Below are 14,112 nucleotides of genomic sequence, written 5' to 3' on the forward strand. Positions count from 1 at the left end.
TTTCTTATGTTTATGGCTGGGAGAATATGTGTTCTCTGTGGAACAATACATGTGGGCAAAGGTTGAATACACTTCCTGTCGTCCCATCCAAACTATCCAATTTCTAGTTTTCCATTGTCAGTACGTCAACCCAATAAACCAATTAAAGCTCTCTTATCACCAAAAACAAAAACAAACCATTATTTCATGAACATCTTCACGAGGCTTTGTTCTTGAAAACTAGCAAAACCCAGTATCCCAAAGCTCTGTGCCATACTACCATGCACTCATTGTTACCCAATCCACCCTAAAAGCTTAAGCTATTAGAACTATCAGACAATGAAGTGACATTGTATATATATATATATATATATATATCATTTTCTGATATATCACAGCTTGCTAACAATTGATTCTCATAAGGCTGGAATTGAAATCAAGAAAAAAGATTGAATTTTATGTTTAAAATTAATGACTTGGTAGGATTTGAAATATCAAAACTACAAGAGTCCAGAGAGATATATGAACAATAAGTAAATCTTATTTATCTTTTCTATATGGACCCTATTTACTTTTAGTCATAAGATAGTAGATACTCAAAATTTGTTGTACGTTATTCAAGCATTGGTGAGTGAGATTGCTCTAAACTTGCAAATTCACTTATGATGTTTAGCATTAATTATTGATTCGATTGATTTGACTTAAATTTGAGGTTCTGTAACAAAAGGATCGAACAAAATGTTTTTTTTTTTTTTTTTGTAATTAGCCAAAAAGAAAAATAAAACAAAGGAGAGGAACCTTATAGCTCTGGTGATTTAAATTATATTCGCTCCAAAATCAGCTTTGCTACGTACTTTTATATCAGTAGGCAATTAGGCATATATAGCCCTTTCTACTTAAGTTTGGAAAAAGATTATAGGGACACATGAACAAGAATATGTAAAATGTGCCAAAAATTATACATCTTGTGCATCAAAAAGTGTTACAAAGTACCAGACATCTCTGCATCAAATCAAAATTAATTATATTATATGACTACAAATGGTACAAGCAAGACAAATTCCCACAAATAAATTAAGAAATTACCTAGGATAGTATTGCAATATTCATAAGCTAGCACAAATTACATGGCACTCTGATATTTCAAACTTGAATCAAGTACCATTTATCTGATAATAGAAAAACACACAGTCATTGGAAAAGTGTGAAAATAGATGCCCTTTTTCTAGTTCTGTTAAAATTCCTCCAAAATATGTCTGAATAATATATATGAATATAAGAATTTGGAACCATGAAGTGATTAATTAGTGAAGAAATATGTATCCATCATGCTTAATATCAAGGATAAAACTCATGCATTATATGTTATAAACTTATATCAGATTAGATTGATGTTACAACAGAACCTTTTGACTAATTAATAGCTCTCCAATGAAACTAACCACTTCGATCATCTGTGTTGGTATGTCGGATATGAATGAAGAGAAAAGTACAATCAATATATCAACTGTGAGATGTAAGCTAACATACATGCCCTATCTTGCAGGTTAACATACATGCTAGTTATAAATGATAAGCAAGGGGATGTAAATTAAAGGTTTCCAACCAATCAACTCTGAGAACCAGAATTCTGATATCATATTAGATTATTAACCACTAAATCTTAATTACATATATAAGTCAATATATATTATATATATAAAGTTGAATGACTAAACTTTTTATTACTTGATCGATTCTACAAAGTAAGAGGCATTTAAAAGTAGTTCGTCTATATTTGTGTGTGAGTAAACGAATTGTAATTTGTTGATGTGTTGTGAAATTCACAATTTAACCGCATTTATTGTAAACTCACATACATCAACAACTGACAATCGTTTTGTCAAAACATAAATATATGTGTGAGGTATATATAAGTGATGGATGATGGATCATGAGTTAATTATTAATTCATCCCAAGTCATCTTGTCTAGAGTCTAGCTAGCAGCTATATATAGCTAATGGCCTTGGTCTCTCAAGAATCTTAGCATATATATATAATCAATGGCAAAACCGGCCATGTGAAAAGTACTCCTTCTTAGTCCCTTTAACATGGAATTTGTTTCATGATCAATCAAGCTTTCCGGTGAGAGAGGGCGTAGGTAACTTAGTCGACACAATCTTAGCTAGATTCTGAAAAAGCGTATATTTCACTTCCTTCTGCAAAATCTATACAAAACATATCAACACGCAAATCACTTCATGCTGCAGAATTTTTGCCAAAGCAAGAAAATGGGAAGCTCTAAAAGGATGCAAAAGGTTGGTTGTGAGTTAGAGAAGTACTTGACCAGAATAGCATAAGCATAGTCGTCCCACATTGTAAGTAGAGGTTATTCATGATGGGATTGATCCCCACTTTTGTTAAACAGAGTAAGTCTTCAGTGGGGCTGTGGGTCCCACCTCATGTGAGACATGCCTCACTGGGGCACGCCCCATAGAAGATTTATCCGCTCATGTGCATGAGGCATGTTTGGGGCCGTATTTGCATCATTCTAGTAGAGTTGAGAGGGATACCACATTGGTAATTTTAAACATCATATTCCTATCTTCTACGTATTTTTGAAATATGAAGTATACAAGTATTTGGATATATCATTTTCTTGTAAGCCGGTTTTCAAAGATAAAATTTAAGGTCCGTTGAATTTAGGTACCAAATTTCAATGGTTTTTTAGTTTAAATACTAAAATTTAATAGGATTTTAGATTAAGTACTAGTTAAAAGTTAAACATAATAATATAGTAAAGGGTACTATAATTCACAAATATTACATCACATATCACTATATTAAAAAAAAATATGGTCAATTATAAATAAATCAATAAAAAAAATATTAGATTTTTGTTTGACTGCTACGCTGCAAAACGGTTTAAGGTTTAGCTCTCGAACCCTAAATCTCATTTATATACCATGCACTTCATTTTTATACCCTACATCATATTTCTATACCCTGAACTAAATTAAGGACAACGTTGTAATTTTATGCTCACAAGTACAATTAGACTACATTAGCCAACTTTCAAAATAATATAAAAGTCTCAAGGACAAAAATGTCAAATGAAAAGACCTAAAATAAAAGAGCCAATATGTTTATAACTTAATCTAAAAAACTACATTTAAATTTAGTAATTCAATTGAAATGTTATATGGTCTTTATGCTATTTTAAAAAATTATTATTATTTGATATTTAATCCTATAATTTTTTATAAAATCTACCCATGCCATGTATTTAAAATGATATTAGATGTAGCTATGCAGGAAGGGGGGTGCTGAGTGGCTCTAGTCCTATCGCTAAGAGAGATCGTACGTACTAACATATATAGTTTCCCATTGCCTGAACACCTTTGAAATATGTGTAGTCATTAGTACATAAGCACGTTGACCGGAAAAAAAGTACATAAGCACTTAGGCACACTTCAATTGTAATAAGCTGGTTTTGTAAGGATAAATTTTGCGCATGAGTTGTTAACAAAGATCATATTTAAAGTGAATTTTTCCCTTACCAATTCAAAATTAAAATCAACTTGAAATTTCACCATCACGACAATTAATATCAAATATACACACAACAAAATACACAATTTATTTAGAGAGCTACTATTTGCACACTTTTTCTAAAAATTATAAAAATAAAAAATAAAATAAAATCAAGAAAAAATACCACATTGGCCCTCTTTCCCTCTCTTTCTCCTTCCCTCACCCACATACCCCATCCCCATATCTTTTTTTTTTTTTTTGTTCTTCTTCTTCTTCCCCCCACCCCCACCTGCACCATTTCTCTTCTTCTTCTTCCCCCCCCCCAACCACCTCCCCCCCGAGCCCTCCTCTCCTCTCCTCTCCGCCACCTCCCAGCCCCTCTTCCCCCTCATCTTTCTCTCTCCCCGAAACCCAACCCAGCCCCTCCTCTCTCTCTCTCTCTCCTCTCGCCCTGTAGACAACCATAACCTTAAAAAAAAATTGCAAAGGCTGGACAGAAACAGAGAAAGGGAGAAAGGAGAGGGGGAAGGAGAGAAAGAGAGAGAAAGGGAGAGGAGAGAGGAGAGAGGGGCATGGAGGGGGTGGGGTGGTCGCCAACGGTGGTGGGCTTCGACGGTGGTGGGCTGCTCGGCATGGTCGGGATGGGGTGTGTGAGTGTTGGTTTTTTTTTTTTTAGGAGGGGTGTGCAAAAAGAAAAATAAATGAGGTATAAGGTATTTTCCCATGGGGTTTTTTTTTAGAAGGGGTGTGCAAAAAGAAAAAAAAAGTGTGCAAATAGCAGCCCTCTTTATTTATTTAAGGATCAATTACACTTTGCACCCCTCAAGTATAGGTCGTTTTTCACTTTGATACCTAATGTTCAAAATGTTTCAATGTGAAACCTAATGTTTATAAAAATTGCAATATGTCATTTCTGTTAACTTTTCTATTAATTTTAACGGCATATAGCTTGTGTGAGATTCAATTATATTGATATGGGCAGTAAATTTACACCACATGGACAAATAAAATAAACCAATTAAATAAACAAAAAAGAAATTAGAAAAAAGGTAGCTAAATTATTTATATTAAAAAAATTAAAAGATAACATTAAAACTAAATATAAAAGTTTATCTTGTTCAACCCTACCTCATTTCTTTCATTCCCAGTTTTTTGTTTATTCAATTTTTAAATTTTTTTATTGATTTTTATTTTTTTAACCTATAAAATTTTAGCTAAATTTTTTAATTTGGCTTTTTTTTCATGTGGTTTAAATTTACTGTCCACATCAGTATAAATAAATCTCATACATGCTATATGCAATCAAAATTAACAAAAAAGTTAAACGGAATGAGCACATTGTAATTTTCATAAATTTTAAGTTTTATATTGAAACGTTTTGAATATCGTATACTAAAATGAAAAACGACCTACACTTTGAAGAATGCAAAATGTAATTTACCTTTTATTTAATATCAGTGCATGCACTAAATTGAACTAAATAAATAATAAGTGAAGTTCACTTCCACATGGATACTTATATAGATTCCTTTGTGCTATATATATGAAAATAGAAAATAGTTGATGCAAAGCAAACCTTAGCATACATAGAAACTATAATTTTAGGTGCTCCTTGCCTCGGGTTCGTTTGTCCTTTGCACTGACTTCGGAATCAAAAGGTGGAGGTGGAGCTACCTTTTCATTCGAGCTTTGTGCTAGTAGCTGCTCATTAATAGTGCTCAACTGTTCATGCTCTTAGTCAATATATATATATATATATATTGTATTCATGTATATACATATATGATATATATATATGTTGTATTCATGTAGGTTTTAGTGATGACATTCACATAATCCAAACTCAAGCATTAAAAAAGAGTTATGAAAATGCATGCATCGTCAAGGGGGTATGCTTTAGGACGTGTCATCTATGACTTTTATTTGTCATTCGCAATATAATTATGGTTTACAACTCTACATCTTAAACTTTTGGCACACGTGCAAAATAACGTTAAATAAAAAAGAACAAAGCAAATATATAAACATAAAACGAAATAGAAGAAGGGATTGTCACGCGAAGATCATGATACCTTTCATAAATTATTCATAAACCCAAATTTATGATTCCACGACATAATATTTCATTATTAGATGATTTTTTATCTATCTATATATTTTTAAAGAATGATTTCTTAAATAAAGATCTAAAAATAAAACGGTTTGGATTATTAACTAAACTATAATACAGAGAAATCCATAATGTGTCTAGCTATAAAATGAGTTTATTTAAGAATTTTCTTTATAAAATCTTCCTCGACATATAAGAGAATAGGAAATAAGAGTGCTTTTATAGATTGCGGGTTGAACAATAGCCTATTTTTAGCAAGTCATGCCCAAACTTAATATTGCGTATTTATATAGTCTTTTATCAAGGAAGCTTTGAATGAGGTATACCTCATTATAGCTAATATTATTTATGGGATTTATTTTATATTGTAGTTTAATTATTAGAGTTGTCTATTTTCTACGATTTCAAAAATTATTCCTATAAAAATTAAACAAAGTACACCGTTTAACTATTTAATTAAATAATTATCATTTTTTTTTTTAGAATAAAACATATTATTGTATTAAAACAGTCAAAAAGGCAGAGAGAATACAAAATATGAGCCCAAAGGCTTACAAGAAAACAAAAACCCACAAAAGTGGAGCAAAAAAACCCATAGAAATTCGAAGATCTCATAACATCGGCATGGAGCAGATACCATAGCCATCAAATGGAGCTAGAGAGGCACCGTAGGAATTAGCGAACTAGTCGCGTTTGGATTCACGATCCTATCAACATCTCTAAGTCGAGGCTGACAATAGCGCAAAGTGGCGGATGTGGCAATTGTGATCGGTGAAAATATGACCGGTACGGGCGAAAATAGTAACTTACTAACACCTTGTGATGAGCGCTAGATAAAACCTGAAAGTATCAAAACACAAAACAAACCAAAACAAACAAAATCTGAAAAACTCTCACGAAGAGAGGTGGAGAAACTCTCACAAGGAGAGATAGAAACGCTCTCACTTATTGGGATGAGAGTATCCCAAAGGACAAAAATAAAAATATAGAAAAAGGAAAAGGAAAAGAAAAACAAAGGAGAGAGGGGCGATGGGAGGAGCAGTCTGTGAGAACACAAGGGCCGCCCCTCCTCCATGGAGAGGTTGAGGAGAGGAGAGAGTTTTTTCTTTTGGGGTGGGGCTAGGGTTTTTCTTACGAAAAAGCTTTTGAAGTTTTAAAAAATTATCATTTTAAGTATTTAACAGAATAGCTATATGGTATATCCGTATATGTAAATCCCTGATATTGAGAGACATTAATTGAGAATGAGTCAACAACCTAACCTTGTAGTTGTAGATCAAAGCATGGTGTTTTTCGAAGGGAGAGACCATATATATGTAGAGTTTTTCTTTCTTTTGGCATCTATCAGGTGAGATGAGATAGCATGACGCCATGACCCATGATCAATTGAATGAATTCTTTTGAAATTATTTTGGACATTGTCTGAGTGGACCGGAATAACTTCTTCGTTATCCACTGCGTATATAATTCCCAAGTCATTAGTCTTAATTCCGATATTATACCATTTATTCCATATTCTACTATGCATGTAACTCTAATAACATCATTTTTCTTCTGTTTGACACAATCATTCCCTCTAATAACCAAAAAAATCATTCCCTTTAGGCTTTAGGCTTAGGCTTTAACAAAAGTGAGCTAGAGGTATGTTGTACGTACTATAAGGACACCCATGAAATGATTGACTCATCTCAACTTGGGTTATTTTATTGCAAGTTGAAATTATTTGATGTCCACTAGCTAGATCGATATTATTTGCTTTTTCTCTGTTTTAATTACCAAATGAACCCTAGAAATCATATATGCTTAAAATAAAAAATATCTATATACAAATACTATTTATAAACTACATTGGACCGAAATAAAAAATTGTTAAAAGTACATTATTTAGAGAATATTAGCATGTTGTTTGGAAGTACATACTGCATGTAGAAACTGTTTTTATTGATAGAGTTTTTATTAGAGAAGCACGTAAAAAAAATTTTAGGGAGGGGTCTATTATTAGCAACATTTTTACTTAGTACACCCACTTCAAAAGATTTTGTCAATAAAGTGACTCTTTTACCCTCATCTTTAACATTTGATTTTTTTTTTTTTAAGATGAAAACCTGCAGCTCTTCCTGGCCAAAAAAAAAGGAAAAAGAAAACCTGCAGCTCATCCACCTTTGGCTGGCTGGTGGCTCCTCCCCAAGTTGGTGCGCCTTGTCCACCCTCTGTCCCCCGCCTCAGCTTTTTCTCTCTCCCCCTTTCTCTCTATCTATCCATATTCTTATCTCTATTCTCTCTTTTTCACTCAAACTGGCAGTAATGGAGCCCGACGACCTTGCAGGCCTCCTTTGCCCCTAATTTTAGTGGGAGAGAGAAGAGAGATAGAGAGAGAAAGAGAAAGATAGCGACCTCACTAGCTAGCCACCCTAGTGTTCCAGTGTGGAAGAAGGCACACTTGGGGATGAGTCACCAACTGGCCAAAGGTGAAGGAGCTACAAATTGGTTTTTCAAAAGAAAACGAAAAAGAAAAAACATAACATGTTAAAGATGAGGGTAAAGATGTCACTTTATTTACAATTTAAAAAAAATGGGTATGGGTATACTATAGTAAAAAAAGTGGGTACAAATAGACTCTTTTACTTTTTATTTGAAATCAGAAGGCTTCCTAATATGCTTTGGAAGTGCTTTTTGAGAAAGCAACTATTATCTGCTTCTCAAAATAAGCATAAAAAAATGGTTTTATAACTAAAAAAGTATTTTTAACTATTCCTATTAAATATCATAAAAAACACTTTTGACTACCGAATAAGACTTTTAGGCTAGTAAGAAGCTATTTTTCTCTTGTTTTCATTTTCCAAATAGATGTACATGCAGGGTTATTATAGGAACTTCATTTTTTTTTGGTCTGAAATTATTATAGGAACTTCACTCAACAACAAAAAGAACCCCAAAAGGAAGAAAAAGTAAAAAGCTAGAAAAGAGCGCCAAAGTCCATTCTACTCGGAAAGAGTAGGCAAAGAATGAATCGGAAAAAAAAAATAAACAAATAAAAACAAATGCCTGGTCAACCAAATTCCGTACGATGGAGTCATTAGTTAGTTATTACAAGAAGGAATAACACAAGAGTAGAGAGGCAGCCAACTCGCCACGCTCGACCCAATGTGCCACGTGTCCCCAGGCTCACCCAGAGTGCGGTCTTCCGTGACCTTCGGGTTGACCACTGCCAGGCTTGACGTACGTCTAAGTACGGACAGCCACCAACCCCATTAACATATATACCTCCTTCCCAACTATATATAACTAAGCTAAGCTTCGCCAAAACAAAAGCTAAGCTTCGCCACCCCATACCCTCCATTTTCTTAGCTGAACACAACCCCCCCCCCCCCCTCTCTCTCTCTCTCTCTCTCTCTTCTTTTCTCTTGGTGTCGTTGTCCTGTTTGTGAATTTGTTTGAACCGTTTGGGTTAATTGGTTTTGATGTTGTTTTATGTTAATGCATGCATTGGCTCCACTCTCACAAACACACGTATAATTTGATCCTAATCAATAGCTTTATAGAAGCTTTTATAGCTCACAATTAGAGAAGGGTGTGGAGCATGCATGTCTGTGATCACAACATTCATACATTATTAATCTATCTCTTTGATATTTCTTGTAAGCAAGTGTGATCATCATCATCAACAAAAAATCAAAGCTCTGTCCATCTGGGGTTTTGCCTCTGAGGGAATTGAATTCATTTTGAACCATGTTGCAGCACGTGATTCAACAACAGCAGCAGCAGCAGCAGGACCAGGTTATCCATTGAAGCTCTCTGTTTTCTTCATTAATTAGTTTGTTCATGCATGTGTGCATTCATTCATTCAATGGTTCATGTTTAATTGCAATTTCTTGTCTTTACTAGTTTAATCTTCAAATTAGTGTGTTTGTGCAAATGGGTTCTTGGCAATTAATCTTTTGGATGAAATATGTTTGTGTGCTGATCAATTTATTGAATGGAACTTTCAAAATCATGCACAATTATTGCATATGTTCTTGATGATTTATGCTGTGGTTGGTATAACACTATAACTAGAATTGATTCACGTTCAATGTTCATGCTTTATTGGGTCAAATTTATTGGTCAAATTAGTTGAGTCAAGCGGCTAAGGAATTTCCATATCCCCTTTCCCTTTCTTCCCTCTTTCTGCGTTTATGTTCTGTAGCCATCCTTTGTACAATCATTTTCGCATCTATATCTACATTTCCGGCTGCGTGTGCATTTATTATTCAATGTCTTTGTTGATTATGACACATCTCCAAAACAATTCATCATCATCCTTAACTATATGTATTGCTCATGCACCGGTCGATCAGAATGTTCGGAGGTTTAGAGCCACTGATTAAGATTAAAACTTGGTCATCAGGCCATCAGGCATGAGTTATTGTATTAGACTTGGTTTGAAGTCCCAAAGAATTTGTGGGGTGAAGGCTTTTTACTCTAAATAGAATGCACAAGCAGCTCCCATAAATTTTGTGCCACCATTCATTGAGTCAATTTAAATAGGCCTATTTCATATTCACACTCCTTACAGATATTTCAATCTTGTTTCCAAGAATACGCACCAAAATTGTCATTGTCTAGGGTACCATCACCTAAGTATTCTAATACTGAATTTCTCTACTAGCTAGTTACTTCGACTTTTCTTTTGATTAGAATAGGAATATATTTAGCTTTCATTGCTTCTCGTTAAAGCTTTTCTAATCTTGATTCTTTTTTCATTTAGAGGGGTAAAGCAGACTAGTGACAAGCATTTCACATGGATAACATAATTGGTTCTTTCAAGTGCCTTTAAATTCTGACTGTTGGGTCCAACTGAGCTGTTTCTATAAATTGAACAAAATTAGCATACCATGAGCTTCCTTCTTTGTATACGCCATCGGTTTCTAGCTGCAATTGGGTAACATTCTTCCTACATGTCACATGGAGCACAAATGCACATCTTTTTCTACTTTGCACAAAAATCCCCAATCAGACCATCCTCTTTTTGAGAACTTATGTGTTTTTGAGTCATATATATATGCATGGAAGATTGGTCCATGGCAACCACATACAAAATTTGGAAAACTGCGCCATTCTTATTTTTATCTTTTTACTTTTTACTTGTTATGTTCATTTTGTGCATATACAAATGAGAAAGGCAGAGGGATGGAGGGAAAGTTCTGCTGTGACACAGGTTGTATCTATGTAACAACATGTAGCATGCCTATGTCAACATCTTGTCTAACAATAATTAAAAAATTTTGGATTCAAAAATATGAAGAATGATGCTTCTAGTTGGCTTAAAAAAAAGGTTAATTATTACAATCTTATTATTGAGATGATAAAGTTGGCATATATTCTTGTCATATATTATTAGTGTAATTAACATTGCTCTCTAATGTTTTGCAGGATGAAATTTCAAGCCAGATTAGTGCTCAAATTTTTGAATTTTGTGATCCTGAACTATTCCAAGAGACCCTACAGAATTCTGAGGTCACATCTTCTTCAAATTGCTGCTATGAAGAAAACTCCTCCTATGCAATAAATCTTTCACTACCCCAAGATTTAGATATTAAGTTCAGTACCTACCAGGATAACAATGGCAACACTGACACAACCATTGCCCCTACCCCCACAACAACTAGCACCACCACCAGCACCACCACCACTGCCGCCACCACCACCACTACCCCTACCACTAACACCGCCAACAACAATAGTGGCAATCTTTCCATACTCTTTGATTCCCAAGAAGAAATTGACAATGACATCTCAGCTTCCATTGATTTTTCTCCATCTCCTCCCTTTTCTGTACCTCCATTTCTCATGCCCCAACAAGAACAATTTGATTTCTCTTCAGTGCCAGCTCAAATCCCATTAGTAGATTCTATTGTTGAGGGATTTTCACAGTACCCTGCTGATCCTGTAGCACCTCTTATGGCAGCTCCATTATCATCAGTTTTTGAAGAGGATTGCTTGTCTTCAGTGCCTTCTTATGTGCCTTTGAACCCTTCTTCTCCTTCCTGTTCTTTTCTTGGTCCTCCTATGGGAACGTACATGCCTGCTGGGACCATAAATACTGCTGCATTATCTTCTGATAGTTCTGGAATTTTCACCAGTAGCATTCTTATGGCTTCTGAACTGCAACCACAAGATATGGACTACCAGGGAGACAATGGTGGAATTTTCTGTCCAGAATCATTACCGAGAGTTTTTCACCTTGAAGACCTTCAGGTACTGCTTTCTTAGGTGCTTCGAGGGATTTATGGAATAATTATGTTCTCTCACCAGAAGCACACCAAACAGTTTTAGTTAATTTCTATGAAGTTTGATACACCATATAGATAGAAGAGACAAGGTAAATGGAGTTCCTCCACCCTTCTATATGAAAAGGCAGTCTTATCAAAGAAAGAAAAATGCAATCCTGTTAAACTAGTTATATCAAGTTGATTTCCGAAGTTTTTAACCAGTATGGTGAACAGTTCTTGAAAATTGAAGAACTGAAGTAACAACCTTTTATCATCGCCCTCATAGAAGTACTTTTTTCATCTGCACTAGAAGGGACTAATGTTATTTTTTGCAACCTTTTTTTCTTTCTTCTTGTTGTAATTTTCACCATTTTCCTTTTTTAAAAGGCGCTTAGCGCTGAGAGTCAACAACTTGTGAATGGAGCTGGGAATAGTACTTCTTTACCAACAGAGATTCCAATCGCAGAAGACCCGAATTTTAAAGTAGGAAAGCTCTCTGTTGAAGAGAGGAAAGAGAAGATCCATAGGTACATGAAGAAAAGGAATGAGAGGAATTTCACCAAGAAAATCAAGGTTCTCTCTCTGATATGGGTTCTTTTAGTCATCACCATGCTATATCTTCTTACTTAATTATAGTTATATAAAAATACATGTGTGCAAAGCGTATGCCTCTATTCATATGTGGATCTATGTATGTATGCAACTATGTGTGTTTCATGCTATAGATTAGGACTTAAACTCTTACTAATGATGCAACCAAATATGCAGTATGCCTGCCGCAAAACTCTTGCGGACAGCAGGCCCCGAGTTAGAGGAAGATTTGCAAAGAATGATGACTTTGGAGAGACTCATAGACCTGCTTGTAGCAATCATGAAGAAGATGAAGATGATGAAGTAATACTTCTTACACTGTTACACGCACCTTATCGTTTATATCTACCAAGAAACGATTCTCAAGCTGTTGAATTTTCATGATTATTCTCATTGTCTTGTCACCTTACAAAGTTTATACTCCTTTTTATTCTATCACCTCACATTAGTATATATTCCTTACAGGTAGTTGTGAAAGAGGAAGAGGATATGGTTGATTCCTCAGACATCTTTGCTCATATCAGTGGGGTGAACTCTTTCAAATGCAGCTACCCAATCCAATCCTGGATTTGACTAGTAATATTGGCATTAGACATAATTCAAATGCAGCTATATCCATCCCATACAATCTGGGATTTGACTAGTATGTTGGCAATTTGGCACTAGACTAATCTACCAATTTTGCAGGACCCTGTTTCCACCAGGACCCTGTATCCTGGTTTAATAAATCAATGAATAATTGGGTCATTTTATTATCCGTATAAATAATTGAGTCAGGACTCAGGACTGTATAGAAAGTGCATAACAATGTAAGTTTTTGTATACTATTTCTTGTACCAACTTCAAGATCCGTAAGCTGTACAATTTTATGGTATATTACTTACTGCAATACTAGTAGTAGTGGAACAATTTTATGTCATTCATTCTTGAGTAATTTACTTTAAAATAATTGAGTATTTGTGTAGTTGGATTGTTGGTTTAATAAAATGATGGGCCTCTTTGAATTGGAGCTTCTAATTTTTTTTTATTTATTATTTGGGCCTAACATATTATATAACGGGTCTACAAAATTTGGGGGCCTTGGTAGTTGGGGGCCGAGGAGACTCCCTACTCGGCCTCCCCTCACGCCGGCCTTGGGTCACGGCTGGCCCTGGGTGGTGTTAAGTACAGTTTTTTTCTTAAAATTTCATTGTCCTGATTTTTTAAAAATGACATATATTTAGGTGAAATTAAAGTTGAAATTTAAGACTTCCTTATTAATGATACCAAATAACGAATTTAGAGATTCAGATTTCTCAAATTTTGACTTTTTTTTTAAAAGACCGAGTTCAATTTTTCATCCAAGCACTAAAGAGAAAGAAACATAGAATTCTATTTTAAGCCTGAAATTTTTTTTGCAAGTTATAAAGTTTAATTGAAACAGCTAGAACATTTTAATGACAACATGCTATTATGTGATTACAATTAAATGTGAGAGTCAATTAGTATTAGATTGTTAGAAATTTACCGATTATTGTCTTTCTAATGTAATAATGTGGTGTGCATACAATGTGTCACATAGGCTGAGATAACAAATTACAAGATAGCTAGCATCTTCCATTTTTTAGAGTTACCACTAATGTTTTGTTGTATGTTATTTTCAAAATGGGTACCATAGTCATAGCATC

At 34.4% G+C, this 14,112-nt stretch overlaps 1 protein-coding gene across 2 annotated transcripts; it reads left to right on the plus strand.

The window, feature by feature from the left end:
- The first annotated feature begins 9,108 nt into the window (after positions 1 to 9,108).
- LOC147293767 (uncharacterized) lies at positions 9,109 to 13,291 on the plus strand. Of its 2 annotated transcripts, XM_086233453.1 has the most exons (6): positions 9,109 to 9,380; positions 10,765 to 10,800; positions 11,016 to 11,840; positions 12,242 to 12,427; positions 12,623 to 12,748; positions 12,911 to 13,291. In XM_086233453.1, exons 1-6 carry the CDS (start codon positions 9,333 to 9,335, stop codon positions 13,016 to 13,018), a joined length of 1,329 nt encoding a protein of 442 aa, XP_086089579.1. In that variant the 5' UTR covers positions 9,109 to 9,332; the 3' UTR covers positions 13,019 to 13,291. The 2 variants fall into 2 exon arrangements, with proteins under 2 accessions (XP_086089579.1, XP_086089580.1); XM_086233454.1 differs by lacking the exon at positions 10,765 to 10,800.
- Positions 13,292 to 14,112: the final 821 nt, after the last annotated feature.

The sequence above is a fragment of the Dryas octopetala genome, chromosome 2, assembly GCF_963921425.1.
Source record: "Dryas octopetala chromosome 2, drDryOcto1.1, whole genome shotgun sequence".
NCBI classification, from domain to species: domain Eukaryota; kingdom Viridiplantae; phylum Streptophyta; class Magnoliopsida; order Rosales; family Rosaceae; genus Dryas; species Dryas octopetala.